Genomic DNA, 12314 nt, shown 5'->3' on the forward strand with positions numbered 1-12314 from the left:
CTTCCTGTTAGTATAAGGCCAATCTTCCACGTTTATTATTTCAAAGTTAAGTTAGAGTTTATTTATAATTTTATATTCTTACGTTTAGACCACAAGTAGTGGGTCTTTGTATTCCGAAGTACGGAAATTATTGTAAAGAGAGAAAAATAAAGGGTTTTGTATACCCTTCTTGTGTATCCTGTCTACTTCCCACAGTTATTGAACATAGCTTTAGTAAGCTCTCTGTTCCGAGTCAGGTCCTTGCATGTTCCCAAATAAAGTAAGACGGAACATTGAACCTGATAGTGGCGCCCAACGAAGAAGAATAACCATGGCTGAGTTTCAAGAAGAACCTGTGCTGCCTGCAGAAGCGGCTCAGAATCCAGAAATGCCAGCTGCCGCCCTGGAAGGATTTGGTTACATCGTCCAGACCATGCGCGCTTCGATGAAACCAGAAGCAACATTTAATGGAAACTCACCGGTAACCAGTTTTTTGGAAACATTGGATGACCACTTCATGCTCTACCCCGTGCACGAATTTCAAAAAGTTACCTTAGCTACCAGCGCTGTGAGGGACCAAGCGCTTAACTGGTTCAAATGTATAGGCAGAAGTCTCTTGGGTCAAGCAGGAAGTCCCACCTATACTTACGAGAATTTCAAGACTGCCCTAGTAAAAGCCTTCCCTGTTGTAAGGGATCGTGCGAAATTAGAAACGGAACATTTCAGTATATATCAGCAAAGAATCGAAAATCTCTCAAGCTTTATTTTAAGAAAAATTCACGTCTTCAAACTCTTGTATGGAAACCGTCCGGATCCTGAGATAATTCAAGTGATTTTGCCGAGGTTACTGCCCCAAGTGCAAGACTTTATTGAATTAAGAAATCCGACTACACTGGAAAAGTTATTTGAGCTAGCAATCCAGTTTGAAAGTAGAAGAACGGCGGACATTGAAAGAAGACGCCAATATCAACAGCGAAACCAATTTGGTGCGCCAAGACTACAGCAAACTCAAGCACACGGCTACGGAAGCAAAGCGAATCAGTGGGCAAGGAAACCCGAGCATTCAAAAACAGCCGGCGAACGTCGACAGTTCAATAGCAATCCAGGAAAAAAGTCTCAAGGCCAGTGGAAAAAGAAGGAAAGCACGGAAATGAAAAATAATTTAAACTAAAACGGATTTCTGCTGACGGGAGGGTGCGGAAATCCGAAGGCCACGAAAACCCTCTTCCTTCAAGTTAAATACAGTAATGGTGAAAAATTTGACTCTTCCGAAGATTGAAGTGATGGTGAATAATATCCCAGCCACCGCACTCCTGGATACAGGCGCGCAGTGTTCCTGTGTGGCAGAAGATTTTTTTAGGAAGTATTTTCGTAAATATCGTATATATAATTCGGATAATACGACAGTGTTAGCTGCGCAAGGAGAAAGATGTAAGTGTATAGGTAAATTACCGCTGTATGTCCGTATCAAGGACGAACAAGTAAAGGTTATGTTTTTCATAGTAAAGAATCTGCAAGCACATATTATCTTAGGAATAGATTTTCTTTCAGAGGCACAAGCAACGCTAGATTTTAATGAAGCGTCCGTTAAGCTGACAATGAAGCCAGTTCGAGAAGAAAAGGCTGAACCGCCGATGTTAAACCTTGACTACCTGCCTAATGAAGAGCAACGAAGAATCCGACAAGTGGTAAGTGAATTTGCTTCGTTATTTAGTGATATTCCAGGATTTACTCAGGTTACTAACCATAGTATTGACACCGGAGATTCAATGCCAGTTCGCCACAAAGCATACCGGTATGATAAGAATAAGGAAAAAATTATAGAATGGCATATCACCGATATGCTACGTAAAAAGATCATAACGCCCATCTCAAGCAGTTATGCTAGCCCGGTGGTTTTATGTAAGAAAAATAATGACTATCCATTGACTCATCCAAAAAGGTGGAGATTCGCAATTGACTACCGTAAATTAAACTCCATAACTAAATATGCGGTATATCCGTTACCTATTATTGAAGAAATTCTAAGGAACATAACATCCACCAAATATATGACTACTTTAGACTTAACGACTGGTTATTTTCAAATAGGGGTTAGGCCTGAGGACGTGCCTGAGACTGCTTTAATAACCAAGTCTGGCACTTATGCATTTCTGCGTATGCCGTTTGGCCTTTCAGGGGCACCGGCAACATTTCAGCGATGTATGGACATTGTGTTAAGGCCTGTTCTTGGAAAGTCCACATTTATCTATTTAGACGATATCATTATTACTAGTGATAATCTCGACCAACATGTACAGGATTTAAGACAGGTGTTTTCTTTATTAAATGAGGCCGGTCTAAAAGTTAATGTCGAAAAGTGCAAATTTTCAGCCCCTGAATTAAAATATTTAGGTTACAAAATATCTCAGAAAGGAATCGAGACAGACGAATCAAAAATAATCGCTGTACAAAAGTATCCGACTCCAAACACGGCGAAGAAGCTCTCTTCTTTTCTAGGACATTGTTCATATTATAGGTCCTTTATAAAAGATTTTGCAGCTATTGCTGAACCTTTGTTAAAATTAAAAAGGAAAAAGGCAAGATTCTCGTGGACGGCCGAAGTCAATAGTGCTTTCGAAAAATTAAAACAAGCATTAACGCAAGCCCCTGTGTTGGAATTTCCTGAAAAGGATGAGAATTTAGAAATTTCAGCGGATGCTTCGGATTATGCGGTAAGAGCGGTACTTTCGCAAAATCAGCAGCCCGTGGCATTTTTTAGCCGAACCTTAAATCAAACACAAAGAAACTATTCCGCGACCGAGAGAGAGAGGCACTTGCAGTTCTGTTAGCAGTGCAAAAGTTCCGAGTCTATTTTGGAAAGGCGCCAATAACAGTGTACTCTGATCATGCGGCGGTAACTAGATTGTACTCAGGGAAAAACTTATCCCCAAGGTTAATAAGATGGGCACTCAAGCTACAAGAATATAATCTGGTAATCAAGCATACCCCCGGAAAGGAAAATATCGTAGCAGATGCCCTATCCAGAATTAAAATAGATGAAGAAGGTAATACTGTAAAGGTGGCAATGCTCTCAGCATGTACAATAAATTCCCGAGAAACTGTAATAACCGAACTGGGTAAGGATCCTGAGTTTGAAAGCATTTATGAATATTTAAAGGATCCTGAAAATTTTAGCCACCAAGATATTGTGGCGATAAGAAATAGGGCGGCCCATTACGAACTAATAGATGGTCTATTATTTTATACAAAAACTACGAATTCCAACAACGAATTTCGACCTGTTATCCCAGCTAGTCTTAGATTAAATATCCTGCAGGAGCTCCATGACAGCCCTTTAGCTTCTCATGCTGGTATTCGAAAAACTATCTAACGCGTACGCGAGGCAGTCTATTTTCCTGAACTGCAAAAGTTAACAAGGGCGTATGTCCAGTCCTGCCCAACATGTCAAGCAGTTAATTATATTAATTTCCGCCCGGCCGGGTTTCTAAATAGTATTAAATCCGAATTTCCAAATGAAATAATTGGCATCGTTTTATTGGGTCCTTTCCCAAAAAGTCAGTTAAATAAAAGTCGTTATCTCCTTGTTATGGTTGATCATTTTAGTAAGTGGACCGAAATTTTTCCCTTAAAACGAGCCTCCGCGAAATTAGTTACTGATTCTATTTTAAATAAATATATTTTAAAATACGGGGCGCCCCTAAAAGTTATATCGGATAATGGTCCTCAATTTGTAAGTAATGTATTTGAAGACATGTGCCAAAAACTGGGCATACGTCATTTAAAAATGGTCCCGTATCGGCCGCAATCAAATATAGCGGAACGGGTCAATAGAAATATAATGAAAATTATCCGTAGTTATGTTAAAAATTTTCATAAAAGCTGGCATAACTATGTCAATGAATTTGCTTTCGCCCTTAGGACCGCAAAACATGATACAACGGGCAAAACTCTTGCTGAGTTATTTTTAGGCAGAAAGATTATGACGCCGTTAGATAAATTATTTTATGTGCAACAAAGAGCCCCAGAATTTAAAATGGGTGATATAGAAAAACTAATTAAAGAAGCAAAAAAGAATACTGAAGTAGCACAGAGAAAACAAAAGCTGTATTATGACTTGAAACGACGGGGAGTAACTTATAAAGTAGGGGATGAAGTATTAAAAATTAAGCATTCACTTTCTTCAGCACCAGAAGATAAAACTGCCAAACATTTTCCACGATTTGAAGGACCATATGTCATAGAAAAAATAACTCACGCTGTAGTAGTGTTAAAAGCCAGGAATGGTGAAACCTGCTCCGCAAACATTGATCAAATCAAACCCTACTATGATCGTAATAAAATGCAAATATTTACAGATCTTTTGCAGGATCCGGCACGGCAGACACGGCAGGCACAAGCTCCAGAGGTGGAACAACGACAAGTACAAGGGCAAGCCATTAAGAGGCAGGAGCAAGTGAAAAGAAAGTTTCCCCGCGGGAAAATTGAAGGTAACAAGAAAAAGAAGCCGTTCCACCGTCCAGAAAAGAGAGCTCACGAACACGCCCAGAATGAAGAAGGGAGAAGGACGACGTATGCAAAGAGAGCCAGGAGAAATGACGGCAACTATAACCCGGCTCTAAAACGGAAGATCTACTCATCCGACAGGACTCTCCGCAGCAAATGTCGCCGAACTGCGGAAGGGCCACAGCGGCGGAGCAAAAGTTACAAGGAAAATTTGAACGGCCAGCAACGAGGTCCAAGCAGGAACGCGAAAGAAGTTTCCCGGTTCCGCCAAGACCAGCTGCCATCAAACGGCCAAGACCACAGGCAGAGGCGAAAAAGAAGGTATTCAAGGGGGACCGAACTGGAGAAAAAAGAAAGCTTCTAGAGGAAGGCACTGAAGGGCGAGCCCGCACACGAAGGAGGATAAATCAAACGAGAATCTACGCTACCTTCCAAGACTGGGCTCAGAAAAGAATGTCCGAATATCACAAAGATAAGTAAAATTATATGTTACTTTGCAAACTTAAGTTAATCTTTCATTCTTACTGCAAGTGGCAGATTTCAAGAAGTTTTACCTCATGCGAGGTCTACCTTTATCGCCAAAAAGGCGAGAAATGAGTTGTTACCGATTTTGGTATTATGTTTTTCAATTACTCGCGCGTAAAACTAAAGTTGATGTATAATAGCGATGTGTAAATACTTAAATATTGTAAAAGTTATTGTATAAATTTTATTTAAAACATTCTGGCAAGAAAGAAGTTTTAGTCTGAAAGACTTTTTGAAATGTAGTATTTCAATGTAGAAGAATTGGCACTTGCTTTGAAAAGAATAGAAGTTAACAATGTACTACTAATGTATGTTTTCAAATGCGTAAAATTAACGGCATGTTAATATGTTCGTATATACAATGTGAACTGTTATTTTAAATGTTAAGAAATACCGTGATATGGTAAAAGTGAAAGTAATGTTAAAATTTTTTTTTTATTCGTGTGACTGTAAAAAGACCAAATCATGGTGAATATGTGTTAAAGGTTGAATGAATGTAGTTAGGCTCTCTGACGCTACACTTCAGAGTTAGCCACTTTCAGAATAGTAGGGTTTAGAGTTGAAGTGTTACGAGGTCTTGGTATGTTGAATTTTAACACGTTAGTGTTTTGATTGTAGGAGGAAGTGTTGAACACGTATACATAAACACATTCGTGTTTTGAGTTCTTTTACAACACACGTCACGGAGCACGGGGAGAGATAATTAAAATAGTCATGAATGAAATAAGAATGTTAAGAGAAATATAAATATGCATGTTACTTGCCATTTCATTGTGTAACATTTCATTAAACTAGTTTTCCTTCCAGATCTCTGGAAGGAACCAGATTTGAATAAAAGCTCCTGTTTAGATGCAGTACAGATGAAAAATTGCGTGTCCTTGGAGCTGCTATTGTAAAAACAAATTTCTTTTTTTTTAAATTTCTAGTTTCTAGTGAGAGATGTTTGTAAAAGATTGGCCTCGCGTTAGATTCTAGTGCTAAAAGTTTTCAACAAGGTCGTTTTAGACCTCAGTTTCAAACTAATTAACCCTGGCGGGAAGTATGTAAGGATCTTAAGTTTTACTAACGTTTATTTTATTTTAAATCTTTACTATCACTTCTTATTTTCTACTTCCGGCCAGAATTAAAAAAAGCGTTAACTTATTTATGCAAAATTTGTCTGGCGAACGCCAAGTATTTAAGTTGTGGCTTTTTGCCAAGCGAGAGAGAGGAAGGAGTTAGTCGAAGCAGGCCGCTTACCTTAGAAGTTTTACTCAGTTGCTGGTTGCCTTCCAGGCCAGGGGTTTAATCCTCTTGATAATTTTAAACATATTGTAGTGTTAACAGTTCTCTGTACTACATACGGCTTCCTGTTAATATAAGGCCAATGTTCCACGTTTATTATTTCAAAGTTAAGTTAGAGTTTATTTATATTTTTATATTCTTACGTTTAGACCACAAGTAGTGGGTCTTTGTATTCCGAAGTACGGAAATTATTGTAAAGAGAGAAAAATAAAGGGTTTTGTATACCCTTCTTGTGTATCCTGTCTACTTCCCACAGTTATTGAACATAGCTTTAGTAAGCTCTCTGTTCCGAGTCAGGTCCTTGCATGTTCCCAAATAAAGTAAGACGGAACATTGAACCTGATAGCATAAATATTAAATAAAGCTTTTAAAATTGAAAATATTCTAAAAATAAAAAAACAACAATTACTTTTATTTCTTACAAACCTTTTAAGATATAAATATTTAATATCCAGGAGACGAATCTAATGCCAAGCCACTTGGAAACCACTAAGATTAATTAGTAACTTGATTAGTTATCCATTCTAAACATTATTGTCAGATTCTTTACATTTCGAAAAAATGTCCATCATAATTTCTTTCCAAAACGTTTCATGCAGAAAATTCAGCATACTGCAGCAATCAACTCGAACTACACTCACAAAATAATTTAACAGATGACTATAGTTATAATCAAACTAATATCAGTTTTCTACCTATTTCCAACCGCAGCATAGTTGCTCAAAGTCTTTGCTTATATTTTATGAACGTAATTGATTCCGTGTGGTAGTAAGTACACAAGATATCACTTTGCTGAGTAAAATTTATCCATCAGTCATCAATTTATATAGTAACATGATATAATACTGTCAGAGAGTCAGATATTCACTATCACTTTTAATTTGTTCATATTCAAGTACGGCAAGTTTCACACATACGTAAAATGCTGTAACATTTCTCAGTTTTTAGAACTAAAATATCCAAATTTCTGGTATTGTTGAAATTCTTCTTCATTGGCCAGTAAGCATTCATAAAATTGTTCATTTTCGAACGAGCCCTGTGTTCCACCAAATTCCTCAGGCAGCATTTGAGGTGGAAGAAACTGATGTAAGCTACTCAAGTTGTCTCCATGAAAATATATCTAAAAAGAAAGGAAATGATTAAAGAATTAACTTATTTTTTTAAACCAGATTTAGAGTTTTTGTGAAGCAATTGTCTATTTATACTCATGTAATTGATGAAAACTAAAGCAGCAGGAAAGAGCAAAAATATGGAATTAAAATTTAAGAATTATTTGTAACAGCCTAATAGAGATAAAAATGCTAAAAAATAATTATACTTTAATCTGAAAGTTTCGAAGGTCTACTATGAATAAGCAAGTGTAGGTGATGTTTTCTATGTGGCTTTCCAATATGTTAAACAAACAACAACAAAATATAATCTCGAAAATAGATATCTGAAGTTTATTTCAAAACATGACTAGAGATTTTAAAGATGCATATATAGAAAATTCATTTAAAACTGTGACAGTTCTTTAAACATACTTCATAGCTCCAACTGAATCTCTCCAATCAATTATCCCATCTCGTATAAATAATTAAGCGCCTATGAATGAAAAAATGTTTCGATATAGGGATATTTATAAAATAGGTGATAATTCTCTTAATTCCTTCTTCCCTGTTAGATAAAGAATGCAATTCTTTTTCTAAATTTAATTTATAACAATTTCTTAACAACTTTTCTAACTGCAATTCTTTTTCTTAAGAATGCAGCGCTTTCTAAAGAATGCAATTCCTGCAACCGATAAAGGTTCCAGGAATGAGAAAATAAATATTAATGTGTTCAAATGTTGCCAAAAATTAACTTTTCTTTCTCATCACACTTAGTATTCATTTCAAATAAAATGTTTAATTGCATTTCAAGAGACTAATGAGAAGTCTTCGTATTTCAGCGCTTGTTCCCTAACTCATTTAAGTATGTTGACTACAAATTTTTAATAAAATACAATTAAAAAATATTTTAATACATTAAGCTTGGATTTAAAATGGCTATAATAATTAATTCACGAAAAGGAAAAAAGTAATTTATTGTACTGTTTAATGGAAATAATATATTAAATAATTCTGTTTACAAAATTTATCTACAACTAGCGGGCAAGTCCGCCAAATGAGCGGGCTTTTCAAGGAAACAACGGATTCGTAAATACATTTAATTGTTGCCAATATAACGTTTTCATAGTTTTTAATTAGTATCTCGGCTGAATAAAATCGTACGAAGATGATAATTGTCGAAATGCCTTTCCACGAACGTTTGGAATTTGGGGGGGGGGGAGGGAGTACCTCTCTCAAAACTCAAGTCCTCGTCGTAGTGGAGGAGATGATGTTACAAGTAAAGGAACAGAGAGACATGCACAGATTTTTATAGATGAGCGGTCGGTGAAAACTTTTTGATGGTCCGCAAAAAAACTGAGACATTATTTATATCTTTATTAAGATTCAGTTTAAAAAATGAGGAGTAACAAAACCTATTGTGGAATATGGATTATACTTTTTGTTTTAAATTTTAGCTACTACTTTTAGAGAAATTCCTTCTGAATTTAGCGACTTTTTAGCTACTTTTATAGGTGTATCTAGCGACATTTGAAAGTGAGAGTTGGCATCCATGGATATGATGCTGTTATCAATAACAGCGCGAACTGGAATTCTATTTCTTTTTGAATTACAAACATATACTACTGTAGTCGTTAACAATACAGTTTTTCTCCGCGTCAATAGGCAACTTGATGGATTTTTATGAGAACCATCTGCGTTCTTGTTTAATGCTGCTGAACACCAAAAGCTTCGAAATTTATATTAACAAATAAAAATTAGAATTATATATATTCGTATTACTATGTTGTTTTTAAGGTCTGATTTAAGGTTTCTTCCTTTTTTTTTTAATTCATGTTAGTGGTCCGCCAAATATAAAATTATATATGTAATGGTCCATGAAGCTCTAAGGGTTGACATCCGCTGGTATATATTTTATATCGCAAATAATAAAAGTTTTGCGAGTCCATAATAAATTAAACGATAATGGCTTATGCATTTTACGGGGAAAGTGCAGAATCGTCCACCGCTTGGCGTGTTTTTAATAATTGCACATACTCGGTATCCATGTATATAAACATGTATATCACTTAAAAAAAACCTCTCAGAACTGCGCAAAAATGGCATTGTGCACTCCATTGACTTTCGTCAATGTACACATCGACCTATTTTCACTTAAGAAGTCAAAGAAAATTGACAAAATTCCAATTCTTCTTACTCTTGTAAAAAGCGCCAAACAAACGCCAAATAAATAAGTGGACGATTCTGCTCTTTAGACCATTTTGCAGTACAATTTAAAAAATCCTATTATTTAGGCGTTGTATGCTTTTATTATTCGCGATGTAAAATTATAGATGAATCCTTTAAATATTGTTATTTAATCTATATATTATTCCTATTAAAATGTATGATAAATTATTTTTCTGTTTTAGCGCATTATTTATCATATTCATTTTAAATAAAAGTTTATTGTATAAAAACACTTTTTAATTGTATTTTATTTCCTCTTTTTTTTTTCAGTCTACATTTCACGTTATTTTCAGTGATTTTTATAATACAATCAATATATTATAAGAAAATTATGAAATAAAGGAAAATAAAGTTATTCAGATAATCAAGAAACCACTTTGGATATTCAGTTTGGGAAATTGGGATATAATAACAGTACCGCTTATTGAGCATTTTACTTGAAGCTATAATGAGGAAATGAACATAGCCATCTCGTAATAATATAGAAGAAAAATTAAATTATAGAATTTGCTTCAACATATTTATTTTAAATATAAATACTTAATTTTCTTTAATTAAAATCCAATCAAATGTTATGTTATTCAGCTGTCAATAAAATACAGTTTTTAATAAAAGAAATAAAGCGACAAATATTTGGTCACGTTAGTATAAAGTGCGTATGGCTGATTATATCTTATAAAATAAAATAGAAAATTTTATATCACAGGACTCTCTGTTTATTGGAACAACAAATTAGACCTTTATTAAAAACTATCAACGGAAAGTGATACTTTGCTTAAAGATCGCTGCTGTTTAAAACATGCAATTTGCGGTAGGTTAGGTGGCAGCCATATCAGTTTTTTTATCACTGGGCTTATGATCTACTTAATGATTATGTACAGATCAAGCTGATTCTGTCTTTGGGTTTAGTTATCTTTATCTGTAATCATTATAATGAAATACTTTTAAAGAATAAGTACACTTTTGATGCGGAATTGATAATCGTGTCATCACGAAGTCTGTACAATACTGTCTTCAAATCCACAATAGTATATTCAAATACGTATAAGAACAAGAAGCTCTGTGTAAATTATCAAGTAATTACTAATGCAAATTTCTTTATTATACGTTATAGCTGTAGCATTTAAGTTGTCAATGGCCAAGTTATAAACATATATATTTAATAATTTTGGAATGTCTGAAAAGAAAAATTTCACATATACTATTGCTGAATTGACAACATGAGCAAATTGGTTTCATAATAAAAAAATGACATAATAAGACTATATTTAACGAAGTGAATACGCGTATGTTTAAATATCTCTGAAATGTGACATCAGTCTACCATACAATTAGCTGCTTGTTTTTAGCCATTTCAAACCTCATGGAATTTTCATTCCGTAACTATGCGGTTCGAAGGACATGAAGATCTTACTACAAATACAAATACAAATTCTATTTCAAAATAAATTGATGAAATCAAATTTATAAGGATTAAGTTAATTTTTAACTAATTTCGACTTAACCGACCACGCCAGTGGGGAGTACTGCGTTATTGAGTGAACACGGGCAACTGCATTCTGCTGAAAAAATGTCTAATGTAAAAACCGAACAGCGAATCAACATCAAGTTTCTTGTGAAACTTAAGAAATCAGCCACGGAGGAAACATTTCAAATGTTAACGGAGGCTTATGGAGATGAAACTTTGTCTCATGCACGTGTGTTTGGATGGCATAAGCGGTTTTCAGGGGGAAAGGACAGTGTGGAAGATGATGAACGTGCTGGGTACTCCCATGGGCTCCCAGCACGTTCATCATGATTTAACGGGTTCCCAGTGGTCAGACTGTTACTCAACACTACTACATTGAAGTACTAAAAATACTCCATGAAAAAATTAGGGGGAAAAAAGCCACAGTTGTGGTGTGATGGATGGCTGTTACACCACGGCAATGCACCTGCTCACACGGCCCTATCTGTCAAGCGGTTTCTGAGCAGCAAAAACAGCTGTGATGGGGCATCCTACGTATTTACCTGATTTGGCTCCATGCGACGTTTTTTCATTTCCTAAAGTTAAAACCTACTTAAAGGGAACCCATTTTACCTCAGTTGAAAAGATTCAGGCAAAAAAGGAGAATTTCCTGAAGGGCCTTCCAAAAACCTCGTTCCAGAACTCTTACCATCAATGACAGCATCAAACCCAGAAATGTATGAATGCTGAAGGGGACTATTTTGAAGGTGATAATGTTACAGAGAACTGATTCTGTAACTACAATGACTTTATTGTACCAGTCTCGTTTTTTTGTGTCACGCCTTGTATCTTGTTCAAATTTTCAATCGATAATAAAATACTTCTTAGTCATCCACTCAAGTTCAAACACATTTTTTAAACTTGTAGGGGATGACACTTGATGTTAATACAGTTTTTTCACATATTAAAAATTAAAAAAAAATTTTATTATTATTATTATTATTATTATTTTTTGGTATTTAAAAATTTTTCTTTTTTGACCTAAGTAGGAATTTAAAGTTTTTTTTTAATATTACTTGTTAGTAAATAAAATACTTTTGTAATAGATATTTCTTAATGAGTTGATATACACTATATAAGATAAAATTTACTGAAATAAGATGTAGTTCTATAATTTTAGGATTAGACATTCTAAATAATGGCTACAAAAACTGAGACAAAAAATTTTGGAAAAAAATAATGTATGCATGGATTCC

At 34.9% G+C, this 12314-nt stretch overlaps 1 protein-coding gene across 7 annotated transcripts in view; it reads right to left on the reverse strand.

The window, feature by feature from the left end:
- Positions 1 to 6685: 6685 nt before the first annotated feature.
- Positions 6686 to 12314, reverse strand: part of LOC118188446 (alpha-tocopherol transfer protein-like) — a 74335-nt gene continuing 68706 nt past the window's right edge. For all 7 annotated transcript variants that reach the window (XM_085823592.1, XM_035358885.2, XM_035358883.2 and 4 more), the window contains one exon: positions 6686 to 7414. In XM_085823592.1, the coding sequence (XP_085679718.1) occupies positions 7232 to 7414 (183 nt within the window). In that variant the 3' untranslated portion in view covers positions 6686 to 7231. The remainder of the gene's footprint in view (positions 7415 to 12314) is intronic.

This window comes from Stegodyphus dumicola, chromosome 9 (genome assembly GCF_044657685.1).
Source record: "Stegodyphus dumicola isolate Sdum_Otavi_A_Nest chromosome 9, ASM4465768v1".
Classification (NCBI taxonomy): domain Eukaryota; kingdom Metazoa; phylum Arthropoda; class Arachnida; order Araneae; family Eresidae; genus Stegodyphus; species Stegodyphus dumicola.